We start from the raw sequence: 17,468 nt of genomic DNA, 5'->3' as shown, positions 1-17,468 counted from the left end.
TTATAAACCAGCCGCAACAAATTCTGTACATGGAAAACAAAAAGTTAACACTGTTCGTGCTGTTTGCGGCAAGCTTACAGCTTGTGTTACTTGAAAATCTACTTCCAAAAGTCCAATTAATATACAGGAGGTCGATTTTACGTACAAGAGTGAGGGCCAACGATAACTCCCGATCACGCGATTGCCTGAACAAAAAAAACGTCGAAGCCCGATAGCCCGAATCGGACTGGCTGAAGCGTCTGAAAGTCTCTGATTGGCTCTGCCATTTTCGGGGAAAATAAAGAAAGCTTAGCAAAGATAATATACGATTAACATTTTGACAATTTTTAGACTGTTTAATTTTTATCGTATCACTGATAAGAGCGTAAGTAGTGGCACTTGTCTTCTGTATATAAAATGTCTTCTATTATAACAAAATAACAAAAGAAGAAAGGGGCTAGACAGATTCTACAACCATGTGTTTTGTGCATAAAGGATTCTTTTTGTTGTTTCATGAATTTAATCAAGTTCAAGATATATAGTTTAACGTAGAGCATATGATTCGTATCATCGACTCTAGCTTCTACATTTGAGTTTCATATAACAAAAAGAGTAGCAATCAACATATGAAGCCTCGACTCACTCCCTCATAATATTCATCTCCTTCTCAAATTGTTCAGCCAACAATATGTAGGTACAATATACATATTTTATCAGAAAACTTTGACATCAGAAGCAATATAAATAACACAGATTAAAAGTTTCTCGGGAATGAGAAAGTACCAAGATCTGGGAATGAAAAAGGATGAAAAGCAGCCAAACCCATTTCTGTCATTTCTGTCGCTCTCGACGCACACAGATAATACACGAATAATAGTAATTGTGTTTTTATTGGCATAAAGATTAATTTACAGGCATGTATTATTTTACATAAGTTTTCTACATTAGTATTTGTACGAGTAATATATACATGTATAATAATAGTCTTAGAGTGGTACATGCGGCAAAATGCAGGTAGTATTAAAATAAGCCATCGTTTTTGTGCGCGTGTCGGTGTATGTACAACATCTTAGGTGTAATATACAATGACTCATCCGCTTTCATTTTTTCCTTTTGTGTAAGTACTCTGACTAATAAAAGTTTTACCATGCAGTTTTCTCTCATTCTTCCATGCTTCCCATCTCTTTCGTTAGGTTTGCTTAATCCCGGGCTTACCGCGCTCCGCCCACTTATCCGCCAGTTTCGTGCTTTTCATAGTTTTCTCTTATTTCTCCATTTCTGGCTCAGCTTTGACGCATGCGCATTCGGGTTATTCAGAAATCAGTGACACGCGCGCGCATGTACACGCACGTAAAAATACCAATACACCGAGCCCAATTAGTTATCTGAGCTAGCCGAGAGTAGTGTGCACATATTTTGCGCGATCACCGATGAAAAACACTATTCAGTCACTTACCATCCAACGAAGGAACGACTATGACAATTTCATGGGATGTAGTAACGGTGTAATTAATGTTATGTGTCTGACAACGTGTAAAACGTGAAACAGTGAAAGATTGCCAGTGATTGTGACGACGTTATATTGTGTAGTGCGTGCGAAACTACTTTGTTTTACTTGTTTTCGTCAAAGCGCGCCTCGAAGAAGAAAAAGCCGAAAGAGCAGTCACGCACGTGAGAATCAGTACTTATAGGTACCTACGCAAGTATAAGTCGTGCAACGAATGCATTGCAGTTTTTGCTTTGCGGTGGAAATTGTTGATCGCGGGCATCGATCCTATACTCCTATCGTTACCCCACTTATATTATTGTATCATTTGCAGCCAAGTAGGTTTAAAGTTTAAAGTTGTCCTATTGCGCTACGTATTCTTTGGCTCCTGTATATTATTTTGTTTTTTCTTTGTTCTAGATGCAATCGGGCAGGTATACCGGCTTCTCGCGTGGACTTGCATTAGGGTGTTTTTCGCGAGTTGCGTTCGAAAACTGAGTGAAAACTCTTAATTGTGTAGTAAGCGCAAAGAAACGTTTGCTTTGAAACAGTGAAAAGCCCGAAGGCTCGGTGAGGGTAAAACCGCACAAGTTTCAAAAGAAGAGGGAGACAACAGTAGCCGAGATCTTGCATGTAAGTGATGATATATTTATATTACATTTTGTTTCACTCATACGAATATGGCTTTTGAGAACGAGTGGGTAGCATACTTTTGTACGTACCGTGAGTGGGGATAGATGAGTGTCGTAGGAGTATTTTTTACTATGGATAGAAAAGAAAAGTTTGCGCTTTAAAGAAGAAGCGATTTTGGGCATCATAGGGAAATACGTGAAAAGCGTATCATTTCCCTGTGGTGAAATATCGAATTTGGGCGTAGTTTTTCGACCAGTGAAACTTGAAGTTGTACGAGACCGTAGAGATTTTGAGTGTTTCCTCTTGGGCTGGGATCGTTCACTTTTCGCCGGAATAGCTACGCTATACTACACGTGTAGTTCTTGGTACCGCACACTCTGTATACACATCCGGGTGTGTACAATATATACCTGTCTCTCTGGAAAACATTTTTTTTACATGTCCTTTTTAAATTTGTAATGAACAATTTTAATCAATTTGGGTTCATTTTACACTTTTTGTATCATTAGTTGAGATTCTTGCCTGATTTGTGTGTCTTAAAAATGTGAAGTTAAAACCTTAGAAATATTGACACATGTGAGCATGTGCGCGGCTAGTGATTTCTAGAGACTTTTTGCGCGCCTTGCGTCTTGCAGATGACAGCATATCGCCCACAAAATTAAAAAATAATCTTTTCTCTAAATTTCATTATTAGTATTTTTTTAAATTGTTGGCACATGTAAGCACGCTGGTTGAAAAATAATGAGTTACTTATGACAATTTTGCAGCAGGAAGAGAGGAAATTCGGTACTCGGCGGCTGCAACTTGAACGATGACTTTAAGTCGTGAACCACGCGTCCCTCAAAAGAGAGCCGTGCATTAAATTTTGGGACACCATTGTGGCAACACTGTATACAGAGTGCTCCAAAGATTTGGACGGCATCATTCTTCGTCGCTTCTTTTTTTCATTTGTTTGTCGAGAACTGCAAGTGATAGGCGTTCCTGTAGATGGTTAATCCGTAAGTTATAAAATATTTTTAATTATGTTTACACGGTGGCGAATTTCTTTAATCTAATTGTTTACAGGAGTCATCCTTACTACCATACTTTTAAGTTGACGTTCACGCAAGTGATTTAAACTATTGAAATCTCTGGTTACGCTCTGTTTAGTTAATTTTATCATGACGAGATGAAATCCTGCTTCTATTTCTCATGAAAACGTCTGTTTAAAATTTATTTTCTCACTTATAACCTAAGAGCGCCCATTACGTTTCTGCGTGAAACGTTGAAAATAGTTCTTAAAACAAACTTTGATCTTAAGTACAGCAATTTAATCAAATTAAACGTGTTGACATCTGAAGAAAATTAAGATGTTACAGGGAGTATTGAGATGTGCTCAATTATAAAGCAAATTAAATTTATAAACGTAAGCAACATAGAAATACAAAATTATAAAAAAACGGTTATATCTATTCAAATGGCTGATGGCAATTAGTTTTATCACCATTTCACATTAGCCCATGTATATGTATATGAGCAATGAGTAATGCTAAGAATCGTCTGCTCTGGAAAAAAAATTACGACTTCGCTATACGTTCGTTACTCCTATTGGTAGCTGCATGGAAAGTGGAAAAATATCTTTCGTACAAATGCTTGGCGTGACTGCTTCATAAAAACGGTGCCTTTACTGTTTCGACAGTGTTCACGTTTCTTTACTCGTAGAGTTTTTTCATTTGTTCATATTAAGTTGTATTCGAAATACACGCTCAAGAAGGATCAATTTTGTCGTTGTAAGTACAATTCTGCCATCTGCTTTATTAATCTCACGTTTTCCTCGATCTTTTTTTGTTGTCTTATACGTTGTTTATATGAACATTGTATGGCTCTCATTACATGCATACATTTGAACATTGACCCACGATAATTGCCAAAACTTGACATGGTATTGTTTTTCCCGTACTTGTCAGAATTTTATTAGTCTTCAAGTTAGCTGAAACAGTGATTAAGTTAACCTTGTTTTGAGGAGCCCCGATCATGTTCGAAATATCTACGTGGTAAAGTACTTAACACACTTGGCAATTCGTTCGCGTATCACCCGCACTACGTGATTTTAATTCGTAAAGTGCAACGGAAGCATCATCGAAAGGTTAACTTACACTTGGTTGATGGTACAAAAATATTTCATCTAAACTCTTAGCGTGCGCACATGTAATATCCTTTCAGTGACATTTTATTGATACGATGTTGAATATTCATTGTTACAATCTTTCTCAATATTTGTAAATATTGAAGCGCGCAATTGCTTTATTTAAATTTTTTAAGTAAAAAAGTAAACATAAAACTCGATAAAGATCGGACGATGTGCACGTTGAATTTATGTAAAAATAGTACTTAACAAAACTGAAAGAATTTCGAAAGCATGAAAGCATTTTTGTTTTGCCAACTGCAGCCCAAATGAACCTACTTTGTTCTCCCTGTGCAAATTTACAAACATTGAATCAATAATACAAAACTTGGATGAATCTATAGATCTCATTGTATGTTGTACACATACAGCGGCTCGGGTCATTAAAAATCTTGAGATCGGGGGTTGAACGTGAGTAACTTAGACCTATGTAGGTAGTGTTTTTTTTTCGCTTTACGTCCGAAACGAGACGAGATGCGGAGACGAAACTTTGCTGCATTTTTTATCCAAGTTACAGGTATACAACCCATCCGAGCGCCATCTACGACGAGCTTTTCGATTGCAACATATATTGCATGAAAATAATTTACGTGCTACCGCAGTACCGCACTCCATGCACATGTGCCTAGTGTTCTATTATTTCCATGTAGGGGAGAAACGACCCACTGCCGTGAAAAAAAGGTCGAAAGCCGTGGGACATGAAAACCTCAAGATTCATATAGTCGTTTCGTAATCACACAACAGCAAACTATTGAACAATGGAAGATGAAAAACCTCATCCACCCTTGCATTCTTGCCAAGATCCAAACAACAAGTTATCTTCTTGTATGTACATGGGGCTCCACTCGCGAACTCTCGCACGATTCCCATCAACAATTTGCCGTTTGAATTTCGCGCGTCTTCGTTAAATTCTCTCATATCTCCCATGTATGTACACCACCACATCGGCAACATCGCACGGCGTTCAGCTATGTATATATACATGTTGCACACTACAGTCCCCCCGCGGCGTCGCAACCATCTCACGGCACGCAGGTTTTCCGGGAAATTTTCGCGGTAACCACCGTCACCGACGCGCGACCAATCAAACCGAACATCCTCATCGGTTCTGCGTGAAAATAGACACACCACTGCGATGGACACAGCGGTGCCGTGGATCCGCCCGATCGGTGCGTACACCACAATCTACTTTTGTTTCCCACAGCTCTTGTGATACCCCGCCGGGTGGCAAACCATACTTACCGCTTCGATCGACTCGCAAAGAAGCTTTCGCTCGCGCGCGGATGGGACAAAGTTTTCGACCTCAGGATATACACGTAAAAATTACGGTTTTGGTTTAGAGGAAGAAAAAAAAAATGTACCAACTCGCGGGTGAAAAGACAGTATCGAATGTCATTGCAAGGCCAGAACAAATAATAAGTTGCACCTTCTACGGGGAAGAGGAAAGAGAGGGGAGATGGAGTTTGCGAAGAGCGCGGCAAAATTCAAACGTCCCCTCGTCCGTGTTTTTTCTTTTTTTTTTTTTTTTTTTGTAGCCCTTCGCGAGTACTTATAGGTATAAAATTATACACTTGATGAACCACTCGCGACGCACGGAAACATGCATCTATCAGCTGAAGAGAGAGACCATAGGCAGCCGGCAAACGCGGCCTCCCCTTCCGCGTCACTCGATCTCTCTACTTCTTCTTCCCTCTTATTCTCAAACAACGAAGTACAACAAAGCCATGCTCGCTCGCGCGCGTGTGTAAGAGTTGAAGTGCGGTGGGTGTGTGATGTTTTAAGGGTGCCTGTACATGGGCGTCTTAATGTCTTAAGACTGTAAGCCAAACCTATGGCGGGTGATTCAATTCAAACTGACGTTAACTGAATATTGATATAATTTGTTTTAAACAAGATAATAGGCATCCTGTTCATAACAAAACTATGTTATGTGATTGCATTATGATATTGGAAAGATATTTAGCCACCAAAACTAAAAAAAATTTTGTTAACGCTGAGTCGTTCAAAAGAGAAGTTATGTTGACAAAATTATTGTATTAACATGAATTGTAGAAACTTTTTAAGGTAAAAGCACCAGTACGTGAACACTTCCTAAAATTGCACCAGTAGATTGAACAGCTTGAATAAACTATTTTCAATTTAAGTGGATAAAAAAAAAAAATGTTTCTGATATCCTTTGATCGTTCTTTAGATAAAACAAAATTTATATTTCAGTAAGTCTTTATACTCAACGAGAAAAAAATTATTTATTTGTGCAACTTGTATGAGGTGGCTTGTGAGACTGTTCAGGTACTGGTACCATTATGTTTTACCTATACCCAGTACTCGAACACATAAAAATGATTGAAATCACTGTTAATCAATAATAATAGTATGTCAAGCCAGTCGTTATAGTTTTCATAATATGTCACCAACGAAATTAGAAAGAAATTTTTCGATTTGGTTATTTGCAATACATAATAAAAATAGAAATCAGTAGAAGACAGCTAACATAACCTCTCTCCCATTTAATTAACATGGGATGTTCAAGTACTCGGTCAAAAATACGTATCGGTACCAATACCTGAACACGCTGTTCATCTACTGGGTCATTGGTAAAAAAACTTTAAAATTAATTTATTAATTGTACACATGACCTAGAAAAACTTTTTTGTTTTTTTTTTAAAGGAAAAAATATAAACTTACTGGCGCAATGACTGTTTTGTTGTTATGCAAATCAGAAATTCAATAAAAATGAGAAAACAAAGACTTTCTGGAAAAAGTGTTCACGTACTGGTGCTTTTACCTTAATTGATGCCTTAAAAAACGTTCTAACGTTATAATGTAATCAGGTTACATAGTTTTATGATGAACAAAGTGTCTATTTCCTTGTTTAAAACAAATTATATCGGTATTCAGTTAACATCAGTTTGAATGAATCACCCGCCATAGGTGTGGCTTACAGTCTTAAGACATTAAGACGCCCATGTACAGGCACCCTATTGATCCCTACGTGCCCCCGTGGCGTATATGCATAATACGTTCGTGATGAGTATACCTACCAACACGCATGCGGAATAACTTTCAAGCGAATGAACGCCACATATACGTACACTATAAGTACACCATTAACAGGGCAGCACTCCGTTGCTTTATCGCTCATGAGATCTCCGGCTCATCGATTTTTCCGACCAATTACTCATTCTCGTGCAGCAGCCCAAAGAGAAGACCCGCTCTCCGAATGTCTGCGATACCTGCGATGTGGGCGTCTTTTCTTTTTCGCGCTCCATACGCGCTGGCAGCTGTAATTTGATTAGTACGACTTTTTTTTTTTTTTTTTTGCACGTATATTTACGTTACTCCGTATGAGCATGGGGAGGTAATGTTCCAGGGAGTCTGGTTGTTGCATACTCAATGATGTTTGTGATTGAAAATGAAGTAGATTGTGTACAACATTGTAGATCCGAGACAAACAATCGTTTTGGCGATCCAACGATGCAAGTAAATTTCAGGCCCAGAGTCGCTTGTGATGAATCGAAGTAACAACCGATCCCATACCCTCAAACAAAAATAAACAATCTAACAATTTGCATGTCTCGTTTCAGAATGGAGGAGGTCTTGATCGAGGACACGAGTAAAAAGCGCCTTCAGCCGGCCGAGTGCGGTCCCGCGACGATCGGTATCGTGACAGCGGGCAGTCCGATAGCCCTGAACACCCTAATCGGTGGCACGGGTTTGGCCAGCGGGGCCGCGGTGCTCGAGGATCCCTCGACCCGCGTTATGTCCATGCTGTACATCCAACCGGCGACTACGACGACGAGCGTGACCGGCAACGGTGGCAGCTGTATCGTTACGAGCTCCGCACAGGCGCACCCGGTCGTCCAGGCCCAATCGCCGCAGCACCAACAACCCCAACAGATCGCTCCGGCCTTCGACCATCAGGTAGATCCGTTGCATTTTGTGTGTCATACATTTACCTAAAAATATAACTATCCGTAATGTTTGTTCTCTTCTCTGCATCACAATTGCCGAGCTTGCGTCCCTTTTGGATCACCGATATCATTGCCTTATCTGCATGGAGAATAAGTATAATATATATATCCGTACGCCCACGCGGTTCCGACTCTCTTGTATTTCTCTCCGTAGCCCCGCGTTGTTTTGTGCAACGTGCGCGCGCACTTCTTCGTGTGTATACGTACAAAGGTTGCATACGTTACAGTATTGTCAATGCGTAAGCGTGTATGGGTTGTTGGCATCAGGCCTTTACATTACATTTTATTGGCAACGTGTATATATATTGCCTACGTATCTGAGTTACTGGCAATACTGGCTCTCTCTAATCCATACGACCCGTGTGTAGAACACGAAAGACGGGCCCCTTTATCTTCATGTGCGTGGTCTTTCGTGTGTATTTACTCGTATACATACCTATATATACCTTTCTCTACTTTGTTATAAAGCATAGGTATCTCTTTCTCGGTCTCCACTTCGGTGTAAAACAGTGCCCGGGGGAGAGTTGAGTGTTAAAATGGAACTTGCTTCGTGCCCATCAGCTCGTTACTTGAATTATTCGGCTTAACTCCGATTTTTCGACTCCGTCGTGTATTTACTATGAATAACGTCGTAATGTGTATACCAACGCGAGTGAGTACGAGTATAGTCGCACCGCCGTGTCGAGTTGAACGTGCGAATCGCACTCTAAAATAGGTATGAATTTATTTGCATAGTTTCGTGCAGTCTAATAGCGTCTCGCTGGTGGTTTAAGTAAATATTGTTATTTTGCTCGATAATGGGGTGTATAGAATATTATGACGCGTCAAAGAGAAACCTGGTTAGGAAATTGTGTTTTTCTTTGCTTTTTTTTTTATTTAATAACGCTTAAAACAAATAAGACTTTGACGGTAATGTAACGCTTTGCGCTCTTTTTAATAAGACGTTTGTTTAGTTATGTAAAGAGATGAGACGAGTAAACATACCGTAGATGACTAATATAACGTGTACTTCTCGAGTGCTTGCTTATTAGGTACCATAGTAAGTACTGGGTATTTTTGTTTGTTGTTTCGTCGTCGTTGCCTTTAAAATGTTACACATTGAGCGTGTATATACACGTACGTATACACATTTTGTGCACTCTCGTGTTTGTGTGTGCCTGAATTTGTGTCTTTGCAATCGCGTATACTATTAAAGTGCGACGTTGTTTTCGATGGATTTCATTTGACTTGTCACAATAACTTCCAAGTATTCAATTTTAGCAACTTTTTCGCGTTGCGCGCTTTTTGAGTTTTGTTTTGGCAAAATTGTGTGTTTTTTTTTTTTTTTTTATACTTTCAAGTGGTGCGAGAACGAGAGAGCCGAGAGTTTTGCACGGCGTTGATTAAAATTGCTTTCGTTTTTGCATAGCTGGCCGATGATGCACGGTACGCGCGTCGCGAAGGAGAAAAAAACTGCTTCCAAGTGCATTACATGGTGTTTGCTTTTAACCTAGTTTTCAATACTTTATTTATGTGCGTATGAAGCTCTCTGTGATATCAAAGATAATGTTATATAATTTTAATATAACTTTTCCGATCGTCGCGCAGTTTTTTTTTTTTTTTTTTTCATAAATATGTAGTTATTCGAGCGAGTGTTTTAAAAGTAGTTTTTCACAGAGTCACGGTAGTTTATATTGTGCGCTTCTGGGTCCATCGTGCTATTTTTTGAAGAGAAAAAAACGCAACCAACTCGTCGCGATTTGTTTCATTTTGATCAATGTTATCTTTAATGATTTGAATTGTGTGCCACATCTATACATAGGCACTACAACAAAGATAACTTACTTAGTACCTATAACAGCTCATACTTATCTATATAACACAAGACTTTGAGATCACCTTACACTCGTTGTTAATTTTTTCTTTTTTTTTTCCAATACCGTTTCCGAAAGTTTTTTTATCTGTGACTTTATTTTTCACTAATTACGTGATTGAGGTGCTGTGAAATAAATCTTGAGTATAATCGTTTTAATAAAGTCACGTATTTATGTAACCTGCAGTTGCAAACTTCAACTCAAAAAGTAAACTTTGTTGGTTTTTGTGTTTATCAACGTTAAATCATCAACAAATTAATACAGACCAAAATTAACCTTCGGAAAAACTACGTTTTAAATCAAGTTTAAAGACAAAGCCACATATATGATACATAAATAGAAAATATTTGAAGTAATTGACATGTTTATTTATACTTTGTAAGTACTGTAGTTTTGATTATTTATTTTCTGTTGTAGATCTTACTCCAGGGTATTGCTCAAAGTAGTTCAACCCAAATCCCAGCACAATTGTTCACCATTCGAAGACAAGTCAATCCAGTAACTTCACCATCTGCATCTCAGGCTGAGAAAAATATTTTAATACGCAAGACAAATGCCTCCAATGCCCAGATAATGCCAATTGGTATTTCAGAAGCTCAGGCTCAAAATCAAGCTGGAAATAAACCAAAAGTGACTTATCTACACACCATTATAAAACCCAAACCACAAGATTCAGTACTTCTGTCTCCAGGTAAGATTTTGATACTTGCGCGAAAATTGGCACTAATGTTTGCTCTGAGTCCTTAAGAAGCATGAATTACAATAAGTATTAACTGTTTGCTTTTATTTAAATACTTTTGAATACTCCTCACCTTAGACAATAGTTTCTGCAATCTGAATGTTTGTCATTTTTATTGTGATGATTTTTAAATCATAAAATAAATGGTTCTGCTGTTAATTGTTTTATATACTTTTAAAAACGATGTTCAATTTTGCAAAGATATAATAAATATTTTATTCTGTATTGAAAGCAGGGCCCCTAAATGCAGCTCAGAACATAAAGCAAAAAGTGGTATTTGCTCCAGTGTATTCACAAATACCGACAAGCAGCACCTCGAGTAGCTTACAAAGTCAACCTCCTAAACATATGACTAATCTTATATTGCCAGTCAGCATCAATCAGCCGAGTATCCCAGCTGCCTCTAAGCAAAATATAAATATAAAATCAAATTTTACTTTAAAATTTAATAATGGGCAGGCCAGCAATGAACCAAAAAATGCAATAACAGGTACACTAGCTGCATAATTGTATCTTAAACTCAAATTATCTTATCCTAAACTTTTTGTTGAAACAAACATTTTTTGCACAACTTTGTCTTGAACGTTATCAATTTTAAAATGTCACAATCTCTCGTTCGTAACAATCCGTATCATTTTAGTTTTACGTGAATCCAAAACATCAAACGGCACGACGAACCCACCGCCGCTTCATCCGATCGCAAATATGAGTTTGATTAACGCATCAAAAACCGGCCACAGTTCTACTGATGGTGTAAAAATCAACGAAAACCCGGATTCTGCCGTGATCACGCCGATCCCGAAGAAAGACGAATCAATCTCCAATTCTTCTGAGAAGCGAAAGAGACCGACCAGCAATATCCTACGCAGCGAGAAACGCATGAGAAAACAGAGCTTTACCAAGACCAACCAGGATCTTACCGTAGTCGACGTGTCCAACTATGCTCTAAATAGTTCAGAGTCCGAGCACGAGAAGGACAAAAGAAAGGACAAAGAAAGTGACGACGATATCACGCTGATTAAAGTTGTTCCTAGCGAAGATAAGCGGATGAAACGTCTCTCGATGTCCGATGAAGTTAAGATTGAAGTTGTTAGGGGATTAAATCGAAACGGAGTCGAAGTGATAGAGAAAATCGAAAGAGTAAATGGAAAGAGCAGTAGCGATGATGCTAGAGACCAAAAGAAGAGCGACATTACGTATCCAGAAGAAACTTCTCAGATTTTGCACTGGGACGATGGTATTGGCACCTTGATTGGAACTTCGCTTAAGGTAAAATTTTTTTTTAAACACCCTACATTGCTTTTAATTTGTGAGTGAAAATTCTTGCAAGTGAGGATTTTTAATGCAAAATAATGATTTTCTGTAGTTCCGTATGAATGAATTTGGATATGTACAATGTTTGGAGGATGACAAAAAAGGCAAAAGCAAAAATTTTGGTGACAAAGAAAATGTTTACTTGACCCAGAATTCCAAGTCGGGCACGTCAACGATAGTTAAAACTGAGGAAAGTAAGTCGCAAAATCCCACGCAGGACGACAAAACTTTTTGTCATTGTCAAGGCTGCGGTTGCCACGGACCGATTTCTGACTTTTACAATCACGTTGCCTGCAGTTCAGACTGTGCTCAGTATATCGAAATGAAGCAGCAAAAAATACGCAAAGACAAGGAATCGAAGTAAGCTTATTTCATGCTCAAAAAACTACCAATTCAGTAAATTAGAAATTTGTTTTTTTAATTTCCTCTTTTTTTACCAGGCAAGAGATACGTGCTAAGAAAAAACGCAAAAAGTTGCTCGAGCAAGCTTCAAAGGAAGAAGAAGAGAAGGCAGCTAAAGTATCTAATTCAAAGTTAAAATATTCACACGAGAAGTTAAGAGACAGCGATGAAAAGTTTGATAAATTTCATATGAAAGAAAAGTCCATATCTGATGAAGATACAAAAGATACAAACACATCTATGATAGATGAAGAAAGCCCAGAAGAATCTGAAGCCAAGTATCCCTGGCTGACTGGAAAGAACAAATTCTCGTGGTTAAAGTACCTGGAATTCACCAAGGCCAAAGCGGCACCTACAAAATTGTTCAAAGATGCTTTTCCTGAGGGAAAAAACAACTTTAAAGTGGGAATGAAATTAGAAGGCATAGATCCCAATCATCCATCAGATTACTGCGTCTTGTCAATCGCCGAAGTAATTGGTTACCGTATTCGGCTTCACTTTGACGGCTATCCCGAAAACTTTGATTTTTGGGTTAATGCTGATTGTATGGATATATTTCCAGTCGGCTGGGCTGAAAAAAATGGTCGGCAGATACATCCTCCAAAAGGATATAATCAAAGTAACTTTAATTGGAACACTTATCTTAAAACTTGCAAAGCCCAAGCAGCTCCAAAGACTATGTTTGCCAACAAAAACGTAAGCTCTTCTAGAGTTGAATTAACAATTTATACATTAAGAATTTTCATCAATTTATTTGAATTAATGTATTTCCAGGCAACGGTTCTTACTGGTTTTCGCGTTGGTATGAAGCTCGAGGCTGTAGATCGCAAGCACTCATCTCTTGTGTGCGTGGCAAGTGTAGCCGATGTTTTAGATTCGAGGATACTTGTACACTTTGACTCTTGGGATGATATATACGACTATTGGGCGGATGTCAGCTCTCCTTATATCCACCCAGTTGGTTGGTGCCACCATAATGGTCGGAGCTTGACACCACCTAATTGTAAGTCGGATAACAAAAATAAAAAAATATCCGCGCCTAGTATGTATCATCCAATTGTTTTATCACACCTCTATTTGAATTAAAATTACAGGATACTTGATAAAGGTATCTGCTTATGATACTTGTGCTAGGTAAACTTGACGAGTAAATTTCTTTGCAGATTATAAGGACGCCAAAGCATTTTCGTGGGACGAGTATTTAAAGTCCACCAATTCCATTGCGGCGCCAGCCAGAGCGTTCAAACAACGAACGCCCTGCGGATTTAAACGTGGCATGAAGCTTGAAGCCGTCGACAAGAGACTGCCTCAGCTTATCCGTGTAACCACTGTTGAAGATGTCAAGGATCACTTGTAAGTTATCCAAAAATATAGTTTTTGAATAAAATCGAACAAGGAATCCTTCAAGTACCTATTTTTTGGCAGGTTGAAAATCAGGTTTGATGGTTGGCCCGAAAGTCATGGCTATTGGGTCGACGATGACTCGCCGGATATCCATCCTATGGGATGGTGCTCCAAGACTGGCCACCCATTAGAGCCTCCAATAAGTGAGTAACTGTTGCATTGATTGAATTGAAAACAAAAAAAGTTGAATATTTTATGAATAACGAAATAAACATTGATTAGCTCAAGACAATCTCACTAATCGTCCGGAATGTGGTACCTTTGGCTGTCGAGGCATTGGACACGTAAAAGGTCCCAAGTTTGCAACACATAATTCAGCATCAGGTTGCCCCTACTCACCTCAGAATGTAGCCAGACCTAAGACGATGAAGGACAGACTGAATATTAAACATGAAGTAAATGATTTCGAGGATGAAGGTAACGTGGAAAGAAATAGGTTTGAAAAAGTAGAGAGAAACAAGTCGGAAAGATTGGAAAAACGGTTCCCATCATTTGAAGAGAAGCTTATTAAAACTGAAAATATTAAACAAGAAGTCGACTATATGTCGGATAAAAACGAAAAACTGTACATAACTGACAGATTCAGGAACAAATGGCATAATAATAGCGATGGTCAATCTGACGAGGAAGAATGCACCAGGAAACGAAAGAAAAGGTTGGTGCATCTATCTTATACTGAAGTTGTTACATACTGCTGATTTTGTAACACTCATGTTTAACGAAACTACTTTATTTTGCAGGAAAAATAAAAACGAATCCAATAATCTTTCTTTTCTCAACTCAAGCAACGACAGTCGAGCCTATGCTTTGAATATACCGGAAAAACAATTTAGAACAGAAATATATCAGTCTGTGTACCATCCAGGGTACAATCCTACTCCGCCAGATACACAGCAGTTGTGGGCAAAGCACAGCGGTGCATTAAACAAAGTAGTTGCAAAACAGACTACTAATCCACTGAGATGGTCCAATGAGGAAGTTGTCAAGTTTGTTCAGAGTTTGCCCAACTGCAAAGACCTTGGAAATATTTTTAGACAGCACGTAAGTAGTTTTTCACCCTGATGTACATGGTTCGTCAAACTTTTCGCGCATCTGCACTTACAGTTCATAACTTTGAGAAATCATATGGTTTTTACAGAATGTTGATGGTGATGCATTCATGGCTCTATCACAAGACGATCTGGTATCTCATATTGGATTAAAACTTGGACCTGCCATTAAAGTATACAACAGTATTTATCTATTGCGCAAGAAAGTTACGTGAAAGGTTTACATTAGTAATAGGTTTATGGACTTTAATAGTATTGTCAAAGTGATGAGCAAAAAAGATTTTTACACAACGCTGACGAAAGGTTATTTTTTATTTTTATTTTTTTTTTAAGTACCGTTTGTTGGAGTACCGTATGATTTTTTTTTTTTTTTTAATATTAAGGACATTTATACTGTCCTTGAAAAGTCAGTAATTGTAAATCAATCATGGACTCAAGTGTCATAAGTTATATACATACATGTTGTGATTTCGTATAAGAGTGCGTACTTGTAATTTCGTTTCTTCATTACTTTTGTTGAAGCCAAAACATACAGGATCATGTACATATGTAAATATGTTGCATAAATAATTATTTTAAGTTTTACAAAAAACTTATTTCATAAATTACATCAGTCTGTAAGTGTTATCAATCGAAACTATTTAAATTTTTTTACAAATAGCTTATAATTCAAACAAATGTGAATCATGAGATTGGTAGAAAAATATGCATCATTGCTATCATCGTATCTTTACATATTATAAACACTATTTTAGTGTTAAAGTCAATCGAAATGAAGACTTAAGACCACCGCTTTACCAATTAATTCAGTTATACGAATTGTAAGTGTAAATATGGTAAAATAAATACTGATCACTTTCTTAGTTACTTACGAAAACGTCTCATAAAGTTAGGACACACGTGAGAATTTAATCGTTTCCATCTATTTCATGAGAGATTTTTTTTTTTAATGAAAATTCGTAGTAGAGTTAGCAAGGGGATGATAATGCAAATTTAATCAACCCAAGTATCGAATCATGCAAACTCATAAAAATTCAAAATCTAATTTTTGAACTCCGTATATAATGTATATATGTAACGAGCATTATAAATAATAATTTAAAAACGTTGGATTTTATTTATTCTCTCATCCCGTTCCCATCCTTTTCTGGTAACAATAGATGTCACTTATCAATTACGTCAAAAATTTTAGTGAGGATTAGTAATTCATCCAAAAAAAGTTGTTAAATTTTCATACGATTTAAATCACATTTAAGTATATTGTTTAGTAAACTTAGAGAAATTTTTTTTTCAAAAGCACACTGATGAACTAATTTATACTAAAAAATTACGGTATCTAATTTCAACTACAAAACTTCAATGTTGAAAAACAGTATTGATTATACATTTGTCTAATTAATTTTCACATATAGTCGAATTAATCAACTCTCCCTTATTCTCTAGGGTTCCATATTCGGTATACGTATTTATACTGAATACACCAGCGATCCCACAAAAAATAATTTGTTGTGTGCTGAAAAAAGATTTTAATTAAGTTTTTTGGTATTAAGAGCTTCCAAACGAGGTTAATAACAACGATTCCACGAAAAAACTCTCATGAGTCTTCTAACGTCACAAATAATTTTTATATTTCAATAATCACTCATTATTTCCTTAATAACATTATATTTTGTACAAAACTAGACCAATTTTGGAGCTGTATAAAGTAATTTATGAAGGTTTTTTTCACATAATTAGATAATGGATGATTTTTTGCGTAATTGGTCATATTTAGACTCGCGTGAGGCGACAGATGAGATAATTAATACACTACAGTGGTTTTATTACTTGGTCACCTATTTTCAACGTGTGCTAATGTGACACAATTTAGTTTCATTAATTATTAGCTTTACGTAAGTTGTTTGAATAAAAAAAAGTTGAGCTAGAATAATATTGTAAAATAACTTGTTTTTACGCTTTTTGTGCCATTTTGTAGTACTCAGTACGTACATTTATTTTTTATTTTTAGCATGAATCTTATTTCTACAAATGTTTGAATAATGTATTAATAAATTTATCTTTGATATTTGCATTTCAACACAGCGATTCATCTGGTTTTGCATTTAGATTTATATCTACATTTCAAATGAATCATAAACTATTGGTATTACGTTAAAATTGGACTACTTATAAATTTAGATCAGATATCCGATTCGATGTCGATTGAATGACAATGTCTATAAATTTAAAAAATTGGATTTATCAATGAATGAGCAAAATGATAACAGAAGGTCCGTTTTTTTTATTTGTTGACTTCATATCATTGATCAATTTATTAATGAACGTGTTCCGTATTTGATTATAAGGTTTTATTGATTTTACTGGAAAATAAAATACCTCTAAATTAAAAAAAAAAAAAAAGTTATTTAGAACATTTTTTAATCTAAATCTTTCTAAAGGTAACATGTATATTGTTTATACAATAGTGGTGCTGA

At 37.0% G+C, this 17,468-nt stretch overlaps 1 protein-coding gene across 6 annotated transcripts; it reads left to right on the top strand.

Annotated features, from left to right (window-relative positions):
• Nucleotides 1-1,345: 1,345 nt before the first annotated feature.
• On the top strand, nucleotides 1,346-16,071 carry l(3)mbt (lethal (3) malignant brain tumor). Of its 6 annotated transcripts, none has more exons than XM_089595870.1 (15): nucleotides 1,346-1,803; nucleotides 1,886-2,098; nucleotides 2,866-3,096; nucleotides 7,847-8,183; nucleotides 10,504-10,777; nucleotides 11,061-11,315; nucleotides 11,466-12,094; nucleotides 12,192-12,499; nucleotides 12,580-13,237; nucleotides 13,316-13,544; nucleotides 13,705-13,894; nucleotides 13,967-14,088; nucleotides 14,168-14,600; nucleotides 14,686-14,986; nucleotides 15,084-16,071. In XM_089595870.1, the coding sequence occupies exons 3-15, from the start codon at nucleotides 3,086-3,088 to the stop codon at nucleotides 15,207-15,209; spliced, it is 3,873 nt and encodes a 1,290-aa protein (XP_089451996.1). In that variant the 5' UTR covers nucleotides 1,346-1,803; nucleotides 1,886-2,098; nucleotides 2,866-3,085; the 3' UTR covers nucleotides 15,210-16,071. The 6 variants fall into 6 exon arrangements, with proteins under 6 accessions (XP_089451996.1, XP_089451993.1, XP_089451995.1 ...); XM_089595867.1 differs by having other exon boundaries at nucleotides 13,316-13,583; XM_089595869.1 differs by having other exon boundaries at nucleotides 11,058-11,315.
• The last annotated feature ends 1,397 nt before the right edge of the window (nucleotides 16,072-17,468 follow it).

This window comes from Copidosoma floridanum, unplaced genomic scaffold, assembly GCF_036245765.1.
Source record: "Copidosoma floridanum isolate Cflo_tuat_1 unplaced genomic scaffold, Cflo_Japanese_pri ptg000029l, whole genome shotgun sequence".
Taxonomy (NCBI): Eukaryota; Metazoa; Arthropoda; class Insecta; order Hymenoptera; family Encyrtidae; genus Copidosoma; species Copidosoma floridanum.
This window is presented reverse-complemented; position numbering and strand designations above follow the sequence as displayed.